The 27,178-nt window shown below is 45.3% G+C and overlaps 1 protein-coding gene across 1 annotated transcript; it reads left to right on the top strand.

Moving 5' to 3' along the window:
- XIRP1 (xin actin binding repeat containing 1) lies at positions 1-26,602 on the top strand. Its single transcript, XM_025168298.2, has 4 exons — positions 1-159; positions 13,175-13,326; positions 14,530-14,582; positions 17,379-26,602. Exon 4 carries the CDS (start codon positions 17,381-17,383, stop codon positions 24,965-24,967), a length of 7,587 nt encoding a protein of 2,528 aa, XP_025024066.1. The 5' UTR covers positions 1-159; positions 13,175-13,326; positions 14,530-14,582; positions 17,379-17,380; the 3' UTR covers positions 24,968-26,602.
- The last annotated feature ends 576 nt before the right edge of the window (positions 26,603-27,178 follow it).

Genomic DNA, 27,178 nt, shown 5'->3' with positions numbered 1-27,178 from the left:
GCGTGCAAAGGGCCAGCAAGAGATTTGAGCCAGGCTGAAGAAGTCAAAGAGTGGAGCAGGTCTCCTCTTTAAAGATACGCTGAGAACAGGAGCGTTGGAAGGCCCAGTTCTGGGATTTGGGACTAAGCCGACTTCATTCCAGATTTCTGGGTTCCCTCAGTAAGTCATTTTTCTGAGTGTGATGATGGAGAGGGTGGTTTAGTTGGAGCTAAATCCTGGGAAAGACCTCTCAATACTTAATTGCATGCTTGCTTATCCGAATCAAAGCCAGAGTGGGAGTTGCGGATTGCTGAAAATCTCATTTTGTAATGCCGGTTTAATGCACGCAGTCTTCCGAATGTTGAGCTGCAATTTTCATATTATTATAATGAGGATTTGATAGACAGGCATGAAATATCCTTTGGCCCCAAAGAATAGCTCAGCTCACTTCCAGGCTGGAACACACCTTTGCAATCCAGATGTTGAAAGAGCCATTGTGGCTTTGAAGTAATGGATTTGATTTGATTGTGAGGTATATATCCTGCTTTTATCCTGGAGCTCTTCCTTCTCCATTTCTTCCCCAATACAATAACCCTGTGAGATAGGTCTCAGCTGAGAAAGAGCGACCAACTCTACATCGCTAAGGGATCTTCCATAGATGAGGATGGCCTTAAATTTCTTGCATGGATGAACTTCGTGTTCCACAACTAGTCTTGTAGTATACACCTCTGGGACATCTTCTGAGTTTGGCCGAAAGCTTAGGTAGCACCTGTCATTCATAACTTTTAGATCGCTCAGCTGCCCCTCCCCGCTACTCTACTTGGTGTCCTCCAGATTCCTGAGGGCAGATGGTCGGAGAAAATTCAGCTAAACAATATTGCTGAGGTCCAGTCTTAGTATATGGTTTCAGAACCAGAGAAGTTTGGTCAGCTTTCTCCTCACGTACATTCACCCATGTGCACACACAGTATACAAACTTGAAAAGTGGGACATTTGGCAAAGTGGGGCATCACCCATCTTGTAGGCAAGTGAGGATAATCTTGGGTGCCTGAGAGACTCTCTGTTTTTAGCATGTTGGGGTTGCAATGGGAAAGGTGGTGATGAAAAGGAGGTGATGAAAAGAGCAGGGGTCTCTGGTGGTTTTTCCCAGCTGGGGGTGGGTGGGGGGCTTTGTACCTTTCACAGAATTTGTGTTTTCTGAACTTGAAAATTGGAGAAACTCTGCTGTGGATTTTCAGGGGCATATCTGGAGGGGACTTCAAAGGTCACCCAACAGTTATATGAGAGGAATGGCTACCAATGTGGAATTGAAATTTACATTATGGCCCCACCACTGCTAAGGGCGCATCTACACAGAACAGTAATGCACTGCCATTCATTTAACGTTTAAATAACAAGCTGAGAAATGGGAGTTTAGCATTTCTGGATGTAGAAAGAGGACCTCTGAGATTGGAATTTGTGACCAGGTTTTTCCTGTTTCAGAGAGTTAATCAATAGTTGCTTGTGTATGCAGTTGCTTATCTCAGGAAGTGTGGCTGAGATTAAACAGAACATCTTTCCAGCGGCATGAGAAAGATTTCAAATATATCTGAGGCCAACCCAGCTTTGCAGCGCTGAAGAATTCGCTTTCTTTGACAATGTTGCTATCTAAGAAGTTCTAGGATGGATAGATCTGAACTTATGGTGGTAGCAGATACTGCACAGAGTGAGGCAGGCTTACACATTTAAACTTTAGAGATTACTTTTAAATATGTAGGAAGGTTGGATTCCCTTGGCACAATCCCAGAACCTGAAGTGGAATGGGGAAATTGCCGTTGTTTTTTAACTCAATCCTTGCGGGCGAGTTGAGTTGGGTGTATAAAAACAGACTCTCTTTTGCATACTAATTGGAACACTTTAAAAAAAGTTTCATTGTGGTTCCATGATGATGATGATGATGATGAATTATTATTATTGTCGGTATTCTATTTTGTACCTTTCCATCTGGCTTTTGCGGGAGCTATTTAGCAATAAACTTTTTGAAATGCCTCCAACTGGACACTTTGCTTTGTTCAGATTATGAGAGGCATCATGAGTTTTTTCGTGCTGGATGCAAAATCCGTTATACGCCATAAAGGATCGCAATATTTTTCAAAAAGCCTTCCCTTGGCATTTGCTAGTGTGCAGAAGGCTTTGGTGGGAGTGGAATGAGGCGGACGGTGGGAAAGGGCCCAGAATCGCTGTGCAAAAGTGATGGCTTTAGAGATCCAGAGTTTCAGTGTCCACGGTGTAAGATGGCTGTGGATTATCTGATCGAAGAAAACCCAGTTCAAGATTGGCAGTGCAATGTCAGGCAAGGCTATTCCAAAGTCAGCCTAACTGTGTTGGACGTATGTTTAAATGGTATATCTTCGCCACGTTTCCCTCTCTGCAAAAATTACTTTGGAAAAATTCTCTTGAAGTGATGGCTCTTATTGGACATCAACAAATGATGCTCTGAATTCTTAAGGCCTCCAGATAAAATTGTCCTTGCTAATTAATAATGTCCATCACCAACAAAAGCTTTAGTTCAGTGATTCTCAACCTTGGCAACTTGAAGAGGTGTGGACTTCAACTCCCAGAATTCCCCAGCCAGCTGGCTGGCTGGAGAATTCTGGGAGTTGAAGTCCACACCTCTTCAAGCTGCCAAGGTTGAGAAACACTGCTTTAGTTGATGGGACTAGTCATAAAAACCAAACATCCCTCTTTCTCTGGGGCAATCTTTGGGGTGCCTGAGCTGTCCCCAGTCAGACTCCTCTGCTTCCAAATAATTTGGCAATCCTTTGTGGTTGGCCAAGAGCTGTGCTGTTTGAATCCCTTAATGGAAGAGGTCCTCTTTCCACCACTCTAGGGACATATCCAAATTTGGTTGCATGCCAAGGTATGGCTTGAGAGCATCCAAATACCAAATGATGGCTGAGATTTCCCCTCGAAACATGGGTGCCCTCTTTAGCCCTGAAACTTATGCCTTCCCTGCCCTGGCATTCCCTTGAATGTTGTGGTCTGTTGCAGGCCTAACTCAGATTGGGTGACCGGTGGAGAAAAGCCCACTTATACCCTAATACATTTGCTAATCTTGAATAGGCTGTGAGGCTGGGGGTTATTTTTGCCACAAAAGCAATGGGTGTCTGCAGGAAGTAGGTCAGAAAAGTCAAGATGGTGGCTACCACCATGCGATCAAAGTCCTATTCCTTTTTTCACATGTGTCCACACATGAATGCAAAAAATTAATGAATGAAAGAGGTTCATAAGGATTAAAAAAATTGTTTATGTTTATACCTTTACTTTACAGGTAGTCCTCGCTTAATGACCAATTGTTTAATGACAGTTCGAAATTATGACGGCCTCAGGAAAAGTGCTTTACAGCCTGTACTCACACTTACGACCGTCGCAAACTGTCTCACCACCCCCTGCAGTCATGTGATCGTGATTTTCCAGTCGCTATTGTGGTCATTAAGCAAGGATTCCCTGTACAAAGGAAAATTCAAGAGCCAAACCAAGAAAATAAATAATTAAATTAAACAAATCTAAAGGACAGATTTCTGAAATAAAGGACTGTCCTTTATAATAAAAGGACATATGGCACTGTATCTTTAATATATAATGTATAGTTATATATGTATATAATAGTTTGGGGGCCCAATTGAAGTCATTTCAGCCCTACCTGTCCTTTGATGTTCCCATCTTTTGTGTTTGTACTCGCTCTTTTGCTACTCCGAAAAGTTTGCACACTCACACCCGTCCTTTGAGAATGAAGCACCATGGTTGGCCTTCTCTCCCCACCAGCTGCCTGCTGAAAGACGGTCTTCTTCCCCCTACCCCACATGCCAGAGGCAGCTGTCCTCTGCAGCGCCATCCTTGAATTTTTGAGCCAGAAATAGAACAGCTGTGTTATTTCAAACCTGCTCTTCCCCTCTGCTTCTTTCTGGGTCAAAGATAACAGCCCGGGCAAAATGCCTCGCAGAGAAGCTGCATTTAGGAAGTTTGAAAAGACTTCACTTCCTCCAGATTCCAAAATTATGGGTGGTTATTCCATTATATTTTTGACCCAGGAGTTCATTTTATTTTTTTCTCAGAAGGATGAGGTTCTTTCTATCTCCAGCAGCAGAGCAGGGCGCTTTGATTTCCACGCCCTCCCTGCCCCTCTTGATTTCAACCGCAAAAAACTTTTCACTCCTTGCAACGTCCATTCCAGATAGAATCCGAGATTAAATGACCTCCCAACAGCAGAATATATTTAATCCTCGCCTCACATTTGTTCAGCCTGGCAATCCTTGTCTTTTTATTGCCTCGGTCTCCCGTTTCCTGAGTTGGATGCACAATTTTCCTGCATGATCAATTCCTCTCATATAAAACGATAACATTGGCCTGTCGGAGGCCTAAGTCTATATTTATCCACGCCGTTTGAACGGTCACTGCTGTTTGTTTTCAGCAGCTGAATGAGGAGCGGAGATAAACCAGGCTTGGCATCTTGGTTTCTCTCCAAATTTAGCACTGCAGGCCATCAGGTTGAAAAAGAATTCGGCTGAAGGCATGGATGGAAAAAGCAGGTGCGTCTGGGCGGCTCACCTTGGGCCAAAATGGCCTTCCCCGTTGAAAAATCTGCAAAAATGCAACTAAGGAAAGGGACATTGCTGAAACGTATAGGTTTTCTCAAGGTTTGCTGTGGACACAACGCAGCGTGCGCACTGTTCATTGTGATTGTGGTGGCTGATACGGTCATGAGTTGGGATCTGCCTAGCTCCTGCTGGCCATTATAGAATACTGAGGCCAAGCCCTTCTCTCTGACGACTGGTCACTGCCCACTACGGCCATTTGGGCTTGACCTGCAGGAGAAACCAGACCCCTGGCTTCTACAGAGGCAGCTTCGTACATAATGTCTGGCCCGAGGTTGTCTGCAGGGCGTGGCTAAAAAAAGTCAATATGGCGGCTGCAACAGTACGATCAAAGCTCCACCTGTATTTTGGGCACCTGCAACACATAAAACACAGGTGGAACCTCATTCACACTGTTGCAGTTGCCATTTTGATTATTATTTTTTTTTATGATGCCCTCTGGACATTCCTGGTCAGGCCAGTGCTTTGCAGCAGACTTTTCAGCAGCAGCAGGCTTAGCGCTCTGTTGAAAGCACGGTAGACCTGTGTTTGAAACCAGGCTTAGCTTTCTCTGGGAGAATGCTAGTCCAGTGCTGCCCAGAAGGTTGATTTCAATCTAGAAAGAGAGCCAGGTTTTTCCAACGGGGTGGGCTGGTGCTCTCACCAAGGCATTGCAGGGTTTTCCGCTGCTTTACCGACAAAATGTTTGGTGTAGCCATATGTTTTACAGATTTGGGGCGGAGACCACATGTTGCCCCCTCCTGTTCATCTACTTCTGGCTCCTGCTAGCCATGGCTACTCACTGCCAGGAATTGCTGAGGATGGAGATGTCCTTCTTGTTCACTTCTTTCCAGTTTCCTCTATATTCCTCCTCCAAGAGGGCTTCCAGATGCTGGTCTTGTCCTATACAGCCCTTTATCACTTGGCACCCGATTATCTTCAGTCACGCATTCCCCCACTAAAATTAGCCTGACCAATTCAGTCTTGTGGCAAAGAGCAGCTAGCTACTAGTTCCCCACTTTCAGGGGGTGAGCGGGGACAGGTCTCGGAGCAGCCCTGTGGAAATCCAGTTGCTGCTCCTTTAACATCCTTCTGGAAGCAGCTACAAACAGAGCTCTTCCAGAGAACATCTGGGTGATGACACCATGATCAAGGTCTCTATACCTGTTTTATTGTTTTAAGTGACCCATGATATTTTTATGGTGTTTCTGGGTTCCTGAAAACCACCAGGTGCCTTTTGGGAGAACAACGGGGTAGAAATATAATAAATCAATGTATTAGCTAATAGCCAGGCTACCTCTGCACGTAGTTCTAGCGCACTTTTGAAAGAGCGCTAGAACCGTGTTTAGAAATAATCCAACTGGTGGATAACAGGCATGGGGTACCCACTTGGCTACATCCTATTAAGTAAACCAGCCATTCCAAATACACCACCCACATTTACCCACCCGTAGCCTGTCACAGGAGCCCACCCGTCCCTTCAGTTGCCCACATTAAGACAACCTCTCTTGTTGGCCTTGTCACTGACACGGGATAAGTATCACCCTCAGAGTGAGTTCCCTTTTCTGCCTGCTCATGAGCTGGAGGGATGCACTTCAGCACAGCCATCTGGCAGCGTGCTTTGTCTAAATGTGCAAACTTCACATTTTGCATAATGCGGAATTTGAGCTTTGCGTTGTGTAGCATTGGAGCTATCCGACGCGGAAGGCGCGGACCTCCTGATCAGGGCTGTGCAGCTGCAAAGCCACATATAACACCCTGGTATTGCCAAGGTTGAAAGAGAGAGGTCCAAACCTTGCATTAGATCGTTCCTGAACGCATGGCCTCCAAGGGGGCTGGACTTGCAATGTCCAAAAATTGATTCTCAATCAAAGGCTGGGCCGGTGGAGAATTCCAGAAGTTGCTATTTCAAAACCGCTGAAGGTAACACCCAGCTGGAGAAGGCTGGGTGAGATTTTTCAAGTCGCCCCTTCTCTTTTTATCAGCCTGTAATCTTCTGCCATCTGTTGCTAGCCATGACTGGTGGTCAGGAGCTGAAGAGGACCTGCTGGACCAGGAATGTAGACAGGATTAGGGGCTGGAAACTGAACAATAGCCAACTCATGTGCAGAAGGGACGGGGGGAAAAGGCAGTTGAGCCTATAGTCCTTAAATGAATGGGGCCTGCAGACAGACAGCCCCCTCCCCTCCTCCCTTTACCCTGCCACATCGGCTTCTCCTCCAGCTATTATTACTGCTTATCCATCTATGAGAAGTCAACAAGACCAGGCGCATAAGCGGCGCCAGTGGTGAGTGACCCTTTGTCGGGGCTCAAATTATCTTCCCGGCAAAGCAAAGGCAGAGCGATTAAGGGTCAGGCCACACGAGTGAATTCCTTAACTTCCAGCAACAGATTCCCCAGGCCATTTAAAGAAGGGGACGGTGCTGGAGGGGTCATTGGTCAAGGGTGGTGCTGGAGGGGTCATTGGCAAAGGCAGAGCCGAGCGGGTGGTTAAAGATCTTTGCTCACAGGGTGTGTGCCCAAGTCCTTGTTTGTGTGAAGTGTGTGCCTAATTGGAAGAACCAGCACGGGGTCTGTTCTCCAACTTGGTCTGAACTTTCTTTTATTTCGGGCAGCCCTTCGAGGTAGACCAGACTAGGAAACCAAAGTCATGAATGCTAATGCTACTTTTATTTTAGGGTTACAGTAACAGAATCTTGCAAGCCTGAATGCGCTTCCCTCCTCCCTGCCTTTATCTAAGGGTCAAGTCTGAGACGTTTTCTCAAATTACATTTCTGCTTCGGACTCAAATTTCTTTTATCCAACCATTGTCTTGGTTGTGGTTCTTCCTCCTGTTCCTCAAGGTTATTCTTACAGCCCATCACATCTTCCTTCCACAGTTGTTTTTTAAAGCAGCCACCCCTTAGCCCAGCTGATCTCCAGATTCAGAGACTAGCCAGTGAAAGAGAAAGCCCTGTTTGAAACAGCTGGACTTTCCGACTGGTGAAAGCAGATGATGCCCTGGGAGGCAGGGGGCATCTTTGCCCTAGAGTGGCCAATACAATTTGATTGGCTATGACACCAATCAAATGGTCAAGGAAAGGTAGTGGAATGCATCAGTGGAGAAAACTGTGTTGGGAAAAAGAGGAATTCCCTCTTTTAACCCCAGAAGAGCTAAAGGCCACTGAAGGTGGCCTCATTCATGGGCTGCAGGTACAGATGAGATGAAGGCAATGTCATTGGGACACAGGAGGTGGCCAGCACAGGTTTGTGTCCTGATTAAGGGAGGTGCAGAAAGGCCCTTCCACATAATGAATGGGACAAAGCTGAACAGATTTTACACATCTGGAGGCTGTCCTTGAATGCTGCTGGAATAAGGGGGAAAACATTCCTTCAACAGCAGGACAGCTAGCTAGCTAGCTAGCTATTTATTTTTATTTATTTATTTATTTATTTATTTATTTATTTATTTAATATGTCACATTTATGTAGCCGCCCATCTCACATAAGCAATTCTGGGCAGCCTACAACAATTAAATAAAATAACAAGTGGATAGAAACAAGCATTATAAAAAGGCAAAAAAGTTATTAAAATAAAAACGTTATCACACATTTTTAAAAATTTAGATTTTAAAATATACAAACCCCATGGAGACAGCGTAATATCAATTACAGTGGAGCCATCTAAGAATGTCTCCGGTTCCCAAAGACCCCCAGGCCTGATGACACAACCAGGTCTTGAGGGACTTCCTAAAGGACAGCAGGGAAGGGGTGAGCCCCACTTCAGGAGGGAGAATGTTCCACAAGGAGGGAGCCACGGCAGAGAAGGCCCACCTCCTGGGACCCACCAAATGCAAGTCCTTGGTTGATGGAACCCATAGCATGCTTTCCTTGACAGATCTAATGGGACAGGCTGATATGATCAGGGAGAGGCGGTCCCTCAAATAACTTAAGCCTGTCTCACTCATGGCCAACAGAAGAGATGAAGTCCACATCATGGGAACACAGCAGAACAAATAGGTTGCCAAGGTGAATTTGGGCCAACAGGAAAGGCTCTATGAAATAATTTCTTCCTCTGTGAGGTGGGCTCATTTGGGGTGCAAAGAGGATTTCAATTACGTAGCAGTCTTAAGCTGTTGAACAGTGGGACAAAGTGCCTTGGAAACTGGTGGGCTCCCTCCAAGATCTGGGTTTTGCTGAGTTGGAGGATAGCTACCTTTAAGAGCTGACATCGTAATGGACCCCCTGTTGCATTGGCAAGCTCAGCAATCTTTGGGATCTCATCCAGTGCCATACTTCCCCCCCAAATTGACGTCCCAGCTGAATTTTAGAATTGCTCAGGGATTCGTTCAGCAATTTGAGAGAACCTCTGGATAGGAAGAGCGTTCTCAAATTTTGCCATTGGATGTTTCAGAATTATAGAGGTGCTGGGAGTTATTTTGGTGGTCTAGTCCAACCCTATTTGATGAACAAAATTCTTGGTACCAATCCCACCTGAAGAACTTTAGAGCAGTGTTTCTCAACCCCAGCAACTTTAAAATGTACTGCTAGCTGGGGAATTCTGGGAGTTGAAGTCCACACATCTTCAGTTTGCTGAGGTTGAGAAACAAGAACTCAGTTAGATGAGTTAGATGAGGCTACTGGGATTTCTCGAGAGGCTTTGCATGCAGGGTGCTGCTTAAAGATACATGTAGTAACCGTGAGGATGGAGTAAAGCAGATAGAGGATGCATTGAGTACCCAGATGGACAATCATGTGGGAATCCACCATCTCTGAGCTCTGGGGGAGAAAGATGTGAAAGGAAGAGGAGGAGGAGGAGGGTGGTGGCGGCAGTGGCAAAAGAGACGTTATGTTCACCACTGCAGATTTCTACCACCATGGAATTGGCACCGGGCTGACACCAAGCTTACACAGGGACACAATAGACTTTCTGCTTAGAGAAGCATATTTGTTTAGGGCAAAGACTTTCCCTTTTAAAGTGGATGAAATGCTCTTGGCCACCTCCGGCACTGAGGCTGGTTGGCTGCTGAGTTTGCACCATCTTTTTGGAAAAGTCCTTTCCAATGATAGCACGGGGGTGAATGCAGCAGCTTGCCGGTCCCGAGGCAGGAGAGGATGGCAACAAACAGGTGGGTTGCATTGCCCCAGGCCTGGGTCACCAGCAGCAAAAGTGGGTGGGGAAAGAAGGGGGAGAGCGGAAGAGCTGTCTTCAGAAGGGGCGCTTGGAAGCCTAAAACAACATTGATTTGGATTCCTCTCTCTGCTGGTTTCCATCTCGCAAGTCTCGCTGGGGGGGGAGAGACCATTCTGGGACCGCAAGGAATTTTGCAGAATGAGCCTGGATGTCAGTAGGAATACAAATTCACCCAGGTCCAACCACTGGATGGGAAGTATAGAAAAATCTAGGAGAGCAACGGCAAGCCATGTGTGTATTGCTGCCGAGAAGATGACACTGACATGTTCGTGATGTCACCAAGAGTCACGTTCAACTCAAGGAAGGCTCTGGCCAGGTCCACACCTAGCAAAGACTTTGTCCTACAAGGTTGCCTTTCTCCCATCCGCAGCCCGTGAGGGAGACAGCCTTACGTCCTCCTTAACCGTAGCAGGGTTGAAGGAGTATTTTCCCTCGTTGGACACCATCACAGGTGGCCTCAAGGTGTGAAAAATATCTTCATGGGGAGTCAGAGCAGAAGGTTTACTAGGAACCGAGGCAGAAGAGGCTGGAAAGGGTTATGGCTAGTATACTTTTCTGACAACTCAAGAATGGTGGAAAACATTACCACGATTAATCCCCTTCCATTTTCACAATACCTGTGAGATTTTTTCCTGCCTTCCCGCTTGGATGCAATGCTCGAATTGTGTTACTATCTAACAATTGTGTTAGTTTCCATGATCATGGGTGTGCAGGTGCCTGTCATGGAAACTTTTCTCCAAAAGCACATTGTGGCTATGAATAGGAGAGCCAACGGGATCAGCAAACTATTAAATGTAATTCTTCAGCCTTACCTTGATTCCATTTTGTTCTCCCTCCCTAGCTTCTATTTCGGAAACCACAAAAATAAGCCTTATTTAGCTTTCTGATTCTCTTCTGGCACCATCCAACTCTGGATATTTTTTCCCCCCAAATCCCCCCTCTTTCATTTTTTTCTCAAGACGGGTCCTTAAGTCAGTGCATGTTTAGAAGCAGCGTGGAAACATTCTTGCTTCACCCATTTTGGGGTGAAATGGATTTTTTTCCTCCAGTTTTGCTATTCTTTTCAGGATGATACTTTATTTTTTAAATCCTGGATTCTAGTGGCTCTTTCTGGATTGTTTTCAGAGTCCTCGCTAGGAGCAAACTGTCTAGAAATGGAATGAATGAGACGGTGATCCTACGTGTGCCGATGGGGGAGCAAAGCTCATTGTGTTTCAAGGGGCTCACTTTTGTATAGATATAACACTGTAAATATAGCAAATGTAAAGGATTGAGATTCAGTGGAGGGTTTCACTCAGAGGAATTTTGTTCTTTGCTGCCTGTTTAGATGATACAGTTATTTTCAGTTCAGCAGCAAGAGAGTCGTTCGTAGGTTATATACATCAGGGGTATCCTTGGGGGTGTCAAAAAAGTCAAGATGGTGGCCACAACTGCATGATCAAACACCTCCCCCTTTTGCACGTGTCACCATGCATGTAAAAAAGGGGCAGAGCTTTGATCTCCCCGCCATGGCCACCATCTTGACTTTTTTGACTCTCTCTGGGCAAAGGCCCCTGATCAAGGGTGGCTTGACCATCAATTTGGGGACCATAAATAATACTATAGTGGTTATTTTATCTTAGAGCACAAAGCAGTTACTCTTCATAGCTTTGGTTTAGTTAAATGCTGTGATTCCTTCCAGAGGCTTCATTATCTCTTCCCACTTTGGCCTTACAAATGTCCCTTGCTCTTGCTACGACCGGACAGAATTAAGAAGCCATCTCCCACGCTTCGTCTTCCAAAGCCATTTCCTCCGGCTGAAATCTAACCCCCCTTGGAGGAGCCTTTCCAATTATGCAACACAGATGTATTGAGGTTACAATTCTTGGCTGTGATTTCTCAGAGTAGCAGCTCTAAGGCCTCGGGGGGTGGGGGTGGGGGACACAAGATGTGGGAAGGCTACATCAGGTCTACCTTCAGATACGTGGGCCTATCACTTCCATAGTTCTCAAGCACTAGCCATGTTGGCTGTGAATCCTGAAAGCTGCAGACCAGTGTTCCTCAACCTTGGTAACTTGAAGATGTGTGGACTTCAATTCCCAGAATTCCCCAGCCAGCATGGATGGACTTCAACTTCTGGGAGTTGAAGTCCATCCATGCTGGCTAGGGAATGCTGGGAGTTGAAGTCCAAACAGCTTAAAGTTGACGAGGCTGAGAAGACTACAGTAGGCTAACCGTAGGTAGCCTAATTCCCACCGTTGAAACAGGGAAGTTTCTCAGGTACTCCTAGATCAGCATCACGAAAGGACAAAATGTAGCTTAATGTCTCACATGTGCTGAGCCCTCCCTGGAATCCTATCTTGATCGCTAGATTTATATCCCACTTAACTTTCAGGAGCTCAAAGCAGCATACACACCACTCATTCTTCTTGTTTTACCCCACCACAACAACCCTGTGAGGTAGGCTGGGTTGAGAGGGAGAGTTTATCCCAAAGTCCTCCAGCAAGTGTCCAGGACTGAGAGTGGACTTCAACCTGGGTTCCCCCGCTCCTCGTCCAGCATCTTCACCACTAGACCACAAAGCTTCCCTTATTTGTTAGATTTATGCCCCACCTTTCATTCAAAAGCTCAGTGTTGAGTATATAGTGTCCCCTCCACCAATTTTCCATACCGCAACAACCTTGTGAGGTAGGTTGGGTGTGAGAGAGTGCCTGGGGCAAAGTTTCGCAGAGAGCTTCTGTGGCTGAGGGCCAAGGAGAGACTAGAACCTGGGTCTCCTCGCTCCTAGTCCACCACCTTCACCACTACACTACGTGAGCTGTTGGGCTGAGAGGGAGGGACTGGCCCAAAGTCACCCAGTTGGCTTCCATGCCTAAGGGAGTCTAGAACTCAAGGTTCCTTGCTCCTAGTTCAGCACCTTATCCACTAGACCAGTGTTTCTCAACCTTGGCAACTTTAAGACCTGTGGACTTCAAATCCCAGAATTCCCCAGCCAGCAAGAAAGAGTTGAAGTCTTAAAGTTGCCAAGGTTGAGAAACATTGCATTAGACCATCCTGGCTGTTGGGCTGAGAGAGAGGGACTGACCAGAGTCCTCCAGGGGTTTCCACAGCTAAGGCTAGACTTGAACCTGGATTTCCCCACTACAATCCCGCTACAATCTTGTGAGGTAGGTTGGGCAGAGAGAGAACCCCTGGCCTAAAGTTATCCACGCGCTTCCACAACTCATGGTCGACTTGAGCTCAGGTCTTCCCTGGGGCCATCCAACACACCTTCTCCACCCTGCCCACCTAGCTCTCCTCAAATGTGATCTGAAATTGCAGTCTTCTCCTCGGAGAACAAACTCTCCTCCTTCACCCAACATTGATCTCCTGATGCTGGGGCCCTGGGATGTCTCTCAAGGGTTTCAATCTCCATCTGCTTCTCTTCCAGATGAAAAGCTACCAGGAGTTTTAGCCGACTCTGACAACAGAAGCCACACACCTCCGCAAGGAGAGGGCATATCCTCTTCCATCTCTGTCAAGGAGCGATCTGCTGTCTATCTCTCCCGGGTTGCAGCTGCTACTGCTGGTATCACAGAGCGGGTGAGTTTCTCATGCTTTACATTTCTCCCATGTTTCTGCCCCTCCAGAACTATGTAAGCAATGTCTCTCTCCGGCAAATGGTCATTCTGGAGTAAAAGCGCATGGCTTCCTTTTTCTTCTTTTTTCTTTTCAGTGCCGTCTTAGGATGGTGGGTTTTTGTGGCAAAACTGTCCTTCTTGCCCCAAATTGCATATCAAGACATTTTATGCCTCCAAATGCTGGGGGGGGGGGGGGCGGGAATGGGAGATGGAGGCATGAGAAAAGATTGCCAACTCCAAAATGCAATAAATAGAAATCCCGTATTGGTGTGGCATCAAAATATATAAAGAAGGATCTTAGAGGTAGGTCTGTACCAGCTTTCCTCAACCCAATGCCATTCAAAAGGGTTGGATTTCACCTCCCATAACTCCCAGCCATGCTGGCTGGGAATCATGGGCTACTGACCTCCAAAGCCTCAAGCTGGGAAAGGTGAACTCTCCTACAATTGGGGATGTTGTATATCCCTGTCCAACAGAACTATTATTATAACCAGCATAACTGCCAGAAATTCTGCTGGCAATCAGATGGGTATTAAGATACACAGATTCCCAGTTAGAGGTCTGTAACCCCTATCAAGTCCGAGAGACCTAGTTGTGATTCACAGAATGCTGTGGCCATAAATTAACTATGACATTTACCCGTTTCTGAGCTGCCCGCTCATCCTTGGGTTGGCAGAAAACTATGGAGGCTTGAGATGTTATGACCCCATTGCTATTTTCCTTGGCTTTTTCACCTGCCTTTCCCCCAGATTAGGGGGTGACAAAACCAGAGAGAGATCATATTTTTGAAGCTGTCCTTGGTCAATGATGGAAAAAAGGAGGAAAATGCTACTTGAATACCTACTACTTAAGGCCAACTCATTGGGGAGGAGATGAAGAACCCACCTCAGAAAAGTGGGTTTGGGACTTTGGGTTTGGGACTGACCAGAATATGTTTGCACCGTGATTTGGGACAAGGGGAGAGCAATCTTGCGTCATAACTAACAAGCAAATGCAGGCTGGACATTTTATCCATACATCATACACATAAAATCATGAAAAGCACTTTGTAGCATTAGACTTAACAATTGCAGTTTTATTATGTTGAATTTATATTATACACCCCCCTATGTATAAATCATGCATCGCCCTAAACTGCTTTTCTGTTTTTCTATGTTCTATTCAGAATTTCATACACAAGATCCCTTATAATACTCTTGATAACCAGTAAGCAAGCAGGTAGGACCTTCTTGGAATACAGCATGTTGGCTAACCCAGTTTCTGCAGTCAGCTGTCTGCAGTTGTGTGATTCAGGATGTCCGTCAAAATAATCGTGTTTTTGAAACTTCACTAATACCGAACTGCTTTGCAAACGCTGTTTCTTTTCTTCTCCTTCTTCCGGCTTACTCATATATTCGTTTCTTGTTTATTAAAAAAATAATATTTTAAAAATATTTTTAATATTTCTGCGTATAGCTGAAGAGCTCACCTTGTTAAAAAAGTAGGGGAGGTGGGATGGGGTTCATATATGTTAATGCAGGGATCTCTTCAGGATGTTCTGCTAGGCCAATCCATTCAGGCCCTGATTGCAATGGAATGAAAAATATTCCTGATATTTTCTTCCACTGTGTCTTTCCCTCTTCCTGTAGATTTGCCAGCTGTAGAAGCTGGCATTACTTGACTACCTTCTCTGGGCTCAGAAGCTAAGCAAGATCAAATCCAGTCAGTAGCTGCATGGGAGGCATACCAGAGAATCATAGAGTTGTAGACTCAGTTGGGAAGTTCAAAAGTCATCCTGTAAGCAATCCACAGCAAATCATGTCTGTAAATACCTGTATAAATGTGTCCACAAAATCACTAGGAGACTAGCTCGCCTTCAAAGGACCTGAATTTGGAAGATTTGCCCACATCCAAGATTTGCCTGAACCCTGACCAAGATGGCCATTACCTTTAGGACTTAACTGAGAAAGGATTTCACAATATTCTTGTCCTGGGTAATTGTCAGCCCTTCAAGGTAGTCCAGACTAGGAAACCAAAGTTATGAACCCTAATACAGGTAGTCCTCAGTTAATGATGGCAATTAGGACTGGCAACTCTGTTGCTAAGCGACATGGTTGTAAAGCATGATGTCATGTGACCACGCTGACTTATGATGGCAGTTCCAGCAGTTCCAGTCGTGGTCATTAAGTGAATCCCATGTGGTCGTTAAGTGCACATCATGTGATCACTGTTTATGGCCTCCTGCCAGCTTCCCCACTGACTTTGCTTGTCAGAAGATGGCAGTGAAGGTTGCAAATGGTGATCATGTGACCATGAGAAGCTGTGACTGTCGTAATTGTGAGCCGGTTGCCAAGTGCCCGAATCATGATCATGTGATGGCAGGGGCACCGCAACAGCCACAACTTCAAGGGCTGGTTATGAGTCTCCTTGTTCAGTGCCATCATAACCATGAACAGTCGCTGAACGAATGGTCATTAACCAAGGACTACCTGTACTACTTTTATTATAGGGTTACAATTACAGAACGTTGCAAGTCTGAATGTACTTCCCCCCTCTCTCCCTTTATCTTTGGGAGGATGAGGGAGGGTCTTGCCTGAGACGCTTTCTCAAATTACATTTCTGCCTCAGACTCAAATTTCTTTTATCTGACTGTTGTCTTGGTGGCGACTCTTCCTCCTGTTCCTCAAGGTTACTCCTTCATCCCATGACAGTAATAATGAAGTAATGATTAAAAAAAAAAAAACCTCACCCAAGAAACACCAGCAACTGGAGAGGATCCATACAATGATTTTACTTTCTTAAGGTAGCAAGCTAGATTGAGTTATTGGTCCCTTGCACCCAGGCATGTCTAAGTTCTGATATAGAATATTGATCAAGGACAGTTTGAAGTCATGAATACGATAATAGGAAATCCCAAGAGACAGAATTGCTTTGCAGCTGGTAAGGATAACAGAAAAGGAGACAGATACCCTTCACAGTATGAAAACATTGCAGGCACGTTCTTTGAAAAGCAACATTGCAGCTTTGATGTACCACTTACACCAAGGCTCCCGCTGTTATCTGACATATAATTCTTCTACTTTACTGCAGAATGAGGGAGAGAAAGATAAGGAGACCCAGCGGTACTCATCCTTTAATTTAGTATCTCTGTCTAAGGCATGAGCTCTAAACGAGACTGTCCAGACAATCACAGGGACCCAAAACCGATCGCTGGAGTTGCGTCATACTCTCCTTCCTATTTGCTGGTTCTGCTGAGTGAGCAGGCAATGCGAGAAATGATCAGCAACTTCCAAACCTGCCAGAGAGGAGCTCACAGGAGGAATCCAGCAAACAGTGTCAAAGCAGAGCCTACTCAAAGCTGGGGGATGGGGACGGAGAGCTTCTCCCCCAAATGAGTGGACATTGTTCACTCCAAGCCTTTGGGTATAATGCTTTAGCATGAGCGAGAGCTGTGGCTTGCAAGCTCCTCCCTTGACATTCCTATCCAGTGAGTGCTGTGAATGCTGTTTCTTCAGCTCTCCTGTAGCATCAGTAGAGTTAGGACCAAGGCAGTTCCAAGATATATCTGAGCCTGTAGCGGGAGAGGCTCCTGAGAAAGGGGAGGAGTGCGTTCACAAGGACCAGATGGCAAATGTCTGAATGCCAGCAGTTACGCACGAAGGAACTGCCCTCTCCACTCCCTCTCCCCCTCTTCTGTCCGTTACCCGTATCTGATGCCATTCCTTTCTGGAATGTCCGAATAAGGCATCAGACATCAGAGTGCCTCCCAGAGCTGTGACAGACTTCGTCTTGCAGCCTCTTGCTCAAGTTAGACATCTCTTTACCCCACTCAGTCCCACAGTGGTACTGATGGTGGAATTCTCAGCGGTGTGGGGTGCCGTGTGTGTGTGTGTGTGTGTGTGTGTGTGTCAGAGGTCTGGATCAAAGAGACCTATTTTCAATATTAACCCAAGCTGCTGCATGAGTTTGGCCTTTCACACTAACAGGATGGTTGATGGAGGGATTATACTGATGCTGAAAACACTGTTTCCTTAGAGATGGCAGAGGCTCAGAGTGAAAGGACTTCCAGGGCAAATGTCAAGAAAGCAGTGGAAGATCTACCACCGCCTCCTGCTGCTGCTGTTCCTCACCTCCAGGACTCTCCTGCTGCTCCCGTGACCCAGGATTCCAGTTCTCTTCCTGTACCGCCACCTAAAGAATCTTTCTCCAAGTTCTATCAGCAACGCCAAGTGAATGAGTTGAAAAGACTCTACCGCCACATGCATCCTGAGTTAAGGAAAAATCTGGAAGAGGCTGTGACAGAAGACCTGGCAGAAATGTTGAGTCCAGATGACCCTAATGAGCCAGTGACTCCCGATGCCGTGCTTCCAGGAGAAGTTCAATCCATGCGTTGGATCTTTGAGAACTGGACCCTGGACTCCATTGGGGAACGTCAAACTGCCAAAAAGCTGGCTGAGGAGGAAGCCATCCCAAGTGGAGATGTGAAGAATAGGTCCATGAGGTTTGAAGGCCAGCCTTCTCATGGAGACAGGCTGCTCCCTTCAGCCAAAGCATCAGAGCCACAACAAACGAAAGGGGATGTATACACTGCTCGGTGGTTATTTGAAACTCAACCTTTAGACTCTTTAAACAAAATGTACTTGGATGAGACAGATTTGCAAGAGGCAGTCCTGAAAGAGCCTGTTGAGAGGGGAGATGTGAAAGGAGCAGCACGGCTCTTTGAAACCCACTCCTTAGATGCCTTGGGTCACTGCAGTTCAGTGGAGGAGGAGAATATCCTGCAGCTTAAGTCAGAAATGCAGGAACTCAAAGGTGGGGTCAATAAAACCATCAAGCTCTTCCAGACTGAACCCATCTGTGCTCTCCAGGACAAAAGTGGAAGCATTCATGAGATCAAATCCATCTGCAGAGAAGAAATACAGACCAACTCCGTGAAGACAGCTCGGTGGCTGTTTGAAACCCAGCCACTGGACACCATCAACAAAGATACTTCCAAAGTGCAGGTCATTCGGGGGATATCTCTAGAGGAGGCTGCCAGGGGAAATGTCAGTGGAACAAAATGGGTGTTTGAAACTCAACCTCTAGATGCCATAAAGGAGTTCACGGTGACCGAAGCAGATTTCAAGGCTTCTCCAGATCTTATCCAAGGAGCTGATGTCAGCAAACAGTGTCAACTTTTTGAGACTCAGCCTCTTGACACTCTGAAAGGAGAATCCTCCAACAGCCTTCCAGCTAAAGAAGAAGTTATCAAAGGGGATGTAAAATCAACTCTTTGGTTATTTGAAACCCAACCTATGGAAACCCTGAAAGATCATTTTGAAGTTGGGCATTTAAAAAGAGTAGAACTTTCAGAAGATGAGAAAGGAGCTGTGAAGCAAACAAAGCATATTTTTGAGACCTACCCTTTCAGTAGCATCTCAAAATCTCCAGCTGAAGATTTCTCTACTGCACAGGTCCAAGAGGTAGAGAAAGGGGATGTGAAAGCATTCAAGAATCTCTTTGAGACTCTTCCTTTAGATAGCATCAGGCAAGTAAGCACTGAGGAGGTCACCAAGGAAGAAGAAGACATAACTTCTGGGAAGGTGAAAACCAGTCAGTTCCTGTTTGAATCAACACCTTTGTATGCTATTAAGGACTGCTTGGGCCATTTCCACAAGGTCACCTCTGTGAGTAGAGATGAGGAAGTAACCAGTGGAGGTGTTAAAAATTACAAATGGATGTTTGAAACCAAGCCTTTAGATGAGTTTGATGAGAGTATCCAAAAAGTGGATGTGATCAGGGGCATCACTAAGCAGGAGATGATGGCTGGAGATGTTAAGACAGCCAAGTGGCTCTTTGAAACACAACCCATTGATGTCATCCATAGCCAAGTCAACCAAGCAGAACAGAACATTTCTGAGAAAAGAGAGGTTTCTCAAGGGGGCAATGTAAAGACTTGCAGGTGGTTGTTTGAGACACAGCCAATTGATGCCCTATGTGAGAAGGATGAGATAAAGGAGAACCAAGAAGACCCTGTTCCTCAAGCTGATGTCAAATCATATACATGGATGTTTGAAACCCAGCCCTTGGATACATTGAAAGGTCAAGAAGAGCACCACTTGCAGGTCAGAAAGACCTTTCACCAGGATGAATTACAAGGGGTAGATGTGAAAACTGTCAGGCACCTCTTTGAAATGGAACCTCTATCCAGTAATGTCACTGGTAATAGCCAGAAAATAATCAGGTGCTCCAGCAGGGTGGAGATACAGTCTGGAGAAGTGTCCAGAGTAAAGGAGTTTTTTGAAGCCAAACCTTTGGATTCAGCAGCTAAATCAAGGACAGTCATGAAAGAAAGTCCTAGCCCAGGAGATGGGAACATTGAACCTGGGGCTGTACACAAGTTCACTTGGCTCTTTGAAAATTGCCCCATGGACACCTTAAAGAGCAGTACAGAGGGTCTTCAAGAGATAACTCTGGAAAAGGACATTCAAGGTGGAGATGTTGGGAGCAAAAGATTCATTTTTGAAACCTACTCTCTTGATCAGATCCATGAAAAAGAAAATGAGATGCAAATCAAGAAAATCCAGGAAGAAACATCAAGAGAGGCCAACGTCACCTCTTGCACTATGCTGTTTGAGACCCAACCACTATATGCTATTCAGGACAAAGATGGAGGATATCATGAAGTGACATCGGTGAAGAAGGAAGAGGTCATAAAAGGTGATGTGAAAGGTGCCCGATGGCAATTTGAGACAAAACCATTGGATCAAATCAAGAAAGATGAAGAGGTCTTTGTGATCAGAGCTGTAACGCAAGAAGATTTCAAGAAGGGAGATGTCCAATCAGCCAGGTGGAGATTTGAAACAGAGCCTCTAGATTCCATTGCTGAAGAAAAGAGGCCTATCTTGAAGAGTGTTGAGGATGTACAGAAGGGAGATGTCCAATCTAATAAGCAACTATTTGAGTCAGAACAACTTGGCCAAAAGAAGTATGTGAGGATGGTTAGCGTCAGTGATGTCCAGCAGGGGGATGTAAGGACATCTACCTGGCTTTTTGAAAATCAGCCCATGGATTCCTTGAAAGGAGACCCTGAAAGTGCCTCCAGCTTGACTACTGTCCAGAGGGAAGATATCCATAAAGGAGATGTCAAACGCTGCACTTGGCTATTTGAGACTCAACCGATGGACAGTCTTAAAGACACAGAAGCTTCAACAAGCACAGAACCCCTAAAGGGGATTCCTCAAGCCAGTGTAAAAAGCACTACATGGTTGTTTGAAAGTACCCCTCTGGATAAATTCAGCTCTCTTCAACGTGACACAGAAATAGAGACAAAAGAGAGGACACCATCAGATACTTTGGAACTTTTCTTCTCCCATCAACTGATCCAAAATAATGGCATCCTTATTGAAGCCAATAATGCTGAGGGTATCAGGATGGCAACATATCAACTTAGTAACCAAGAAGCCCCCAAAGTCCAAAAGGAAAAGATTGTAGGAGGCAATTTGCAAATGGTCTTGTTGCAATTACTTCAGAGTAGCAATGTGGAGGCCTGGGGGATGTTAGTGCGAGAAGAGGAGAATGGGGGTATCAAAATTAATCCTATACAGCTGTTGGACTCTAACAAACCTGAGAAAAGCAAAGAGGACATGAGGAATGACATGGCAAGGACTCTTCAAGAACTTCTCAACCAAGAGAGCTCAATTAAGAAAGGAATAGTTATGCAGGAGACAGATACAGGATCAACAAAGATGATTATTTATTCTCTCCATCAGTGGGTTGCTCAACAGCATACATTTGTGAAGGGTGATGTGAAGTCAGTGATTGGGAATCTTCTTACTTCTTCACAAGAGCAGAGAACCACAGCAACCATCAGACGAGAGGACAACGAGAAGGGCAACGTCCAGTTGTACACTCGCTGCATCGAGAAGGGAGATCTTGACTACTTAAAGAACCTCCAAAGGGATTCAGAGATAGAATCCCTAGTTTCTTCACAAGCAAAAGAAGAACCACCAAAAATTGTGCAAGAAGCTGAGGCACCAGCCCAGGTACAGAACAAGAAAGGAGCAACAACAGCAAATGTGACACAAGGGAATAATGACTGGGCTGAGCAAACATTATTCTGGAAGAGCAAAGAAGGTATGTTAGAAAAGGAAGTCCTACATGTCAATCATCAGAGTCCTACTCCCTATCATCCAGTACAATCTGGGACCCCATCATTATCCAAAGAAAACATAGTTCCTCAGAATGTTTCATCGCCCTTCCAGTCGGTGGAAAGAGCACAGAATGGTGGCCAAAGAGCATTTGGAGAACAAATAGTTCTGGAGGATGGAAAGGAAAGAACGGCCATACAAGTGGCAGATCAGAACCTGGCTGGAGCTACCTATGGTTTCAAGGGAGGAGAAACCAACTTAATAACAGCTCAACCCACAGCACGGGTTCCCGGGAGTGATCTTCAAGCTGCAATGCAGAGTCTAAGGAAAGCCACAGCAGAAGCTAAAACTCTGCAGCAACAAGTGCAGAGCAAGCTGCAAAAGATGACCGACAATATGCAGCTGAGCAGCACCCAACCCCAAGCAGAGACCCTGCAAAGCACGGTACACAAAGAAGGCCGTGAGGCCAGCAAGCGACAGCCAACTAGCAATGTGTCCTCTCCTAGAAGGCAGGAGACATCCCCGTCCTGTGTCAGTCCATCTCAGAAGAGCACGGCGTCCTTGCTCCTAAAGGTCAGTGACCCTGAGGAAGGACAGGGAGGGACACTGCCACTTGCGCCCCAGCAAGCCAGCCAAGTGTTACCTAGGACAGATCATAGCATTAAGGACGGCCTTTACACAGCCAAGCCCATGAAGTCCTATGTAAACCCGTTCCTTGAATCTGACTACCAAGAGCACTCCGTTCCAGAAGAACGCGAGCAAGACGTTGTAATCAGAGGGGATGTAAAAACAGCTATCAGAGCCCTGCAGAACGCTGCAACAGAGCAGAGACAAGTAGAGAAAGAGGACGTGGTCCGTGGCAACTTAAAAGCCGCGCTCGAGTCCCTGGAAAAGTCTAACGTTAATGTGTCCCAAGGGGATTTTAAAGCAGCCATGATATACAGGAGTGCGGGGCAGTCTTATTCCATGGGTAAAAAGAAACAGGAAGCTGAGTGTGTTAGTGACCAGGGAATTACTGTACCAGCTGTGGGCTCACAAGGTGTTAATGACTTTCCTCCTCCTCCTCCTCCTCCTCCAGCTTCATTGATGAGGCCTGATGGCCACCCACCCTCGCCCCAGCCAAGAGAAGCTGAAGTCCTGTGCCGTTCCCCACCTGCGCAGCCACACGACCCCAAAACTCCCTCACTTGCCCCAGCCCAAGCGGGTCATCAGAGACTTCCAGAGAAGCCACAGCTCCCACCCAAGCCAGATGTCATTGCCCCACCAAGGAAGAAGCCTGTTCTCCCCCCAAAACCAGAATTCCTTTTGAAGGAGGCACTGCCCCACCCCGCAGGATGCAACAAAGGACAATCAGGAAAGGCACCTCCACTTGCTTTTCCTCCCAAGTCTCCCACCTTGATTGAACAGAACAAGCCCAGCACCTTGCCTATGGTGAACCAAGCAAGAGCATCTTGTGGAGCTGAGATCTGGGGACAATCCGTATGTAGACAGGGTCCAGGGGTGTCTCCTTCACCCATAGTGACCAATGTTGAGGACATCAATGTTGAGAAGAAGGCAGTAAAAGATATAATCAAGTTGTCTCTGCAAGATGAAGAAGAAAAATCTAAGGCAAGGAAGGAAGAGAGGACCAGAGTGGAATTGACTGGCCACAGCTCTTTGTCAAAGCCAGTAAAAACTGGATTGGATAGTCATGAAGAAGGAAACTGTCATCTAACGAAGGACCTTCAAAGGTTCCAGGAGACATCCCAAAAAGAAAAGATATGTGCCGTATCTGAGAAGCAAGACTCTCTCACACCTTTTGAATGCCAAATGGGTCTTCCTAACCTAGAAACTCAGAGGAAGCCGTATTTGTCTGCAAAGTGCCATGCAAATATTCTGAGGAAAGGAACTGTCATGACACACACCCCATCGTCAAAGTCAGAAAGAACAAGTGTGGAATCACAGGCAGACAGGTCAGAATCTGCTCTTTCAGTATCTTCAGCTTTAGAAGCCGAACAGTTTTTTAAAGGACATCAGACTGAGAACAGTGGTGGCTTAAGAGATCCAGAAATGAAGAATGACTGGAACACAGAGAAGGAAAATCCAGTAGTGGTCATGAGGGAAAAAGCTGGCAAAGAAACCGAAGAAGAGCGTCGCAAGAGATTATCCGTCCATAAAGAGGAGATCATGAAAGGCAACGTCAAGGAAGCCATGGAGATATTTGAAAACTTACGAAGACAGGAGGCGCTCCAGGAAATCTTAACGCAAGTGAAGGAGTTTGAAGAGGAGACCTCAAAGGTGGATGTGAAAGCCTTGAGAAACCTCTTTGAGAATGTGGCCGATTGGGTGGCAGATCGAAAGCCTCACCAGACGAAACAGCCCAAAGTAGAGAAAGCTGAACAGTTGAAGGAAGTTAAAGAAGATGCAGAGAGTGTTTCCTCAGTAGAGTTGGCTTTTGAAGATCTAGAGCGAGCCAGTGCTGAGATTGTTCATTTGAAGGAGCAGACACTAAGTAGACTCCTGGATATTGAAGAAGCCATTAAGAAAGCTCTCTATTCCATTTCTAGCCTCAAGTCTGAGTCAGACATAGCTGGGCTCTCAGGTCTTCTCAAGGAGTCTCTGGGGAATTCTCAGAGCCTTCCGGCGGGGAACAATATCCGCAAAATCAGTATCATTTCCAGCAAAGCCAAACAAGAAAAAGGGATACAAAACTCGTCATGGGAAGGAGAAAAGGTGTCTGATCAGCAAGAGGCACGCAAACTGTCACTGGAAGTTCCTCATGTCATTCAGCCTCGATCGACCTCTCCTTCTTCTCCTTCCTACATCTCCATTCAATCGGCAGCACGAAAAAGTATAGAATCTCCCCACGTCGGGCCTTTAGCTTCATCAAACCCCACGGAAGCAGCCATCGAAAGAGAAACATTCTCACCAAAACGTTTCAGCTCCCTGCCATGTAAACCGATGAGATCCGATGGCTACAGCAGGACTTCCTGTGAAGGGGAACAGGAGGAGGTCATCCAGATTAAAAAAGGAGGAAGTTTAATTAAACAGCAACACCTCGGCAGTCCTGGACATTTTGCTCATCACCTGAGCAGTAATGGTGCGAAGGAAAAGGACGCTGTCCAAGGAATAGCTTCGGATTTTACTTCCAAGTCTTCTCTAAGTGCTTTAAGCCCCTCAAATCCAAGGAGACAGAAAAGTATTCTAGAGTTGCAAACAAGCCATGATGGATCCAAACTCTACGGGGCTACCCGAACGGTGACAGAGCAGTATGAGGAGGTGGATGAATTTGGAAACAAAATCATTACATCGTCCACTACAGTCACTAAACAATCAGAGACTCAGACTTCCTCCACGTGTGACATGGTGTCTTGCCCTACCAGATATGAAGTGACTGCTTCTCCAATACTTCGTCAATATCTAAACAGCCCAGCAAATTTCCTTTCAGATGATGGTCACCAAGAAACAGGGGTTGTCTTTGTCACCTTCAGCAACTCAAAGCCAGTGAAGAAATAAGCAAACATCCATGAGCTGAGCCATCAATGATGGCGATCAACAAGATCATTGATCCTGACCATTTGGAGTTAAACCAGTTTGATTGGATAGATTTTAAAAGGACTCTGCTGACTTAAACCCACTATATGCCATAAGCAATGTTATCATCCTTGGGGCTGTTACTGTTTTTTAAAGAAAGAATGATGCGGAAAAACTCTTTGCCCTACAAATAATAATAGTCTTAACATTGGGCATGAATCTCAAAGGTGCATTCAAAGCTCCTTCTTCAAGAAGAAAGGACCACCAGCTTAGTAGAAACCCAGGTTTTCAGGTCCAGAGAGAAAAGAAAAGGCCAGAACTGCAAAATAAAAACTAAAAACGAGATGGCTGCTTTCAAGAGCATTCTTCACAGTTGTAGAACTTTGCCTTGGGGCCAAGCCACCATTCTGGCACGGAATGACTACGTAGACAAGCAGCAATCCAACATTTTGAGGTGGTGGGTTCTTTTCGGGGTTTTTTTTTTGGTGTCTTCAGATTCCTGGCAATTGCCTGGATGAGTCCCTGGAGCTTTCTTGGCAAGATTTTTGGAAGTGGTTTGCCCTTGCTTTGTTCCTGGGCTGAGAAAATTGACTGGTTCAACCTCACCAGCTGACTTCGTGCCCAGTGGGACAAGAACTCATGGCCTCCCAGTTTCTAGCCTGGTGCCTCCACTACTACATTAAACTGGCTGTCATTTTGAGAAATACACTAATTTTCTTGTATTTTTTGCTATCAGCCTGATAATCTGCTTCTCTTTCTTCTTCCCAATCATTCTTCTTGTACATCCAGGGAGATACCCTTCCCCAAATTCCTTCTCTGATAGAGATTCATCACAAAATGAGGGTGGGAGAGATTCCTCAAGTGATGCTAGAGAGTTAATAGTTTTATTACACATTCATTGGGCAGATTGTTAGCATATCTATATTTAACAAGAGTTACATATTAGGGGAAAATACCGAATTTTAAGAATTTTCCTCATTTCAGTTCCCTCTAATGAAAAATAGGGGGGAAATATATTCTAGTTAAAATGGGGAAGGCAGTTAAACATATCGATAATTATTTCGTTACTGTCTTTTTTTATTTTAGGACTGTAATTTATTGATTGTTACTATGCATTTAATCCTAGATGCATTGCTTCCTTACCTATTGCATCAATGTTTAAATCAATTATCAACCCATGTAAAGCCATTTTATTATGCCTTTTTTGTATATTCTCAACTGAAAATTTTAGATATCCTGTGGGGGTTTTTTTTAACCTGGATCTGAAGATAAATAATGACTTCTGAAAAATAGTTTGGGTTTGTTTTTCTTGCGTTGATTTTTGTTCTGTTTTTGACTGAGAGAGTTCAATTTCCTCTGAATTCTCATTTTCTCTTCATGAGCTGGTTCAAACTGATAATAACACCTCTTTAATAAAACAGCCAGATGGCTGAGTATTCCCATGTAAAACCAATATTTAATAGTAACAACAATAATACTTGTTCCCGTTACCCACCCTTATTTTTTTTCTTTTATATACATTTTAATACACAGGGGGAAAAAATAATGTTCTTCCTATCACTTCAGCTGCTCGGCAAGAAAAAGTTACTTATGATCACCTACTGAATACTGTAGAACAGTGTTTCTCAACCCTGACTTCAACTGTGTGTGGACTTCAACTCCCAGAATTCCCTGTTCGGTATGGCTAGCTGGGGAATTCTGGGAGTTGAAGTCCACACATCTTAAAGTTGCCAAGGTTGAGAAACACTGCTTTAGAAGATGTGTGTGTGTGTGTGTGTGTGTGTGTGTGTGTGATAGATGTGATCCTATCTTTAATCTAGACATCATCCTATATCAGAACACTTTGACAACATTCTGTCAAGCAAGTTTCTTACATCTGGGGGTGTCCAAGCACATCTGTATTCCTTTCCTTCCTGGGTTGCTTTTATCATAAAATCTGCTTACACGTGAATCCCATACAGGGGGGGCTGTCTGTGACTCCATTACCCAACATCCACACTTGGGTCGTGATCCTGGGGATGAGGACATTTTAGTCCGTTCAGTATTTCAGAATTGAGATACGCAAATCCGTAAAAATCCTGCTAAAATCCTCTCCCATCTATCTGGCATTTTTCTTTTCAAACAGAAAAATTCGAATCACCCACCACGAATATCACAGAGAGGGTTCACATGAGTCTTACTCCAACTTGCGTA

Source organism: Python bivittatus, unplaced genomic scaffold (assembly GCF_059951505.1).
Source record: "Python bivittatus isolate LINGU-HERP-01145 unplaced genomic scaffold, Pbiv_v1 ctg000610_np1212, whole genome shotgun sequence".
NCBI classification, from domain to species: Eukaryota; Metazoa; Chordata; class Lepidosauria; order Squamata; family Pythonidae; genus Python; species Python bivittatus.
Note: the sequence above shows the minus strand (reverse complement) of the source record. Positions and strands in the feature narration are given on the sequence as shown.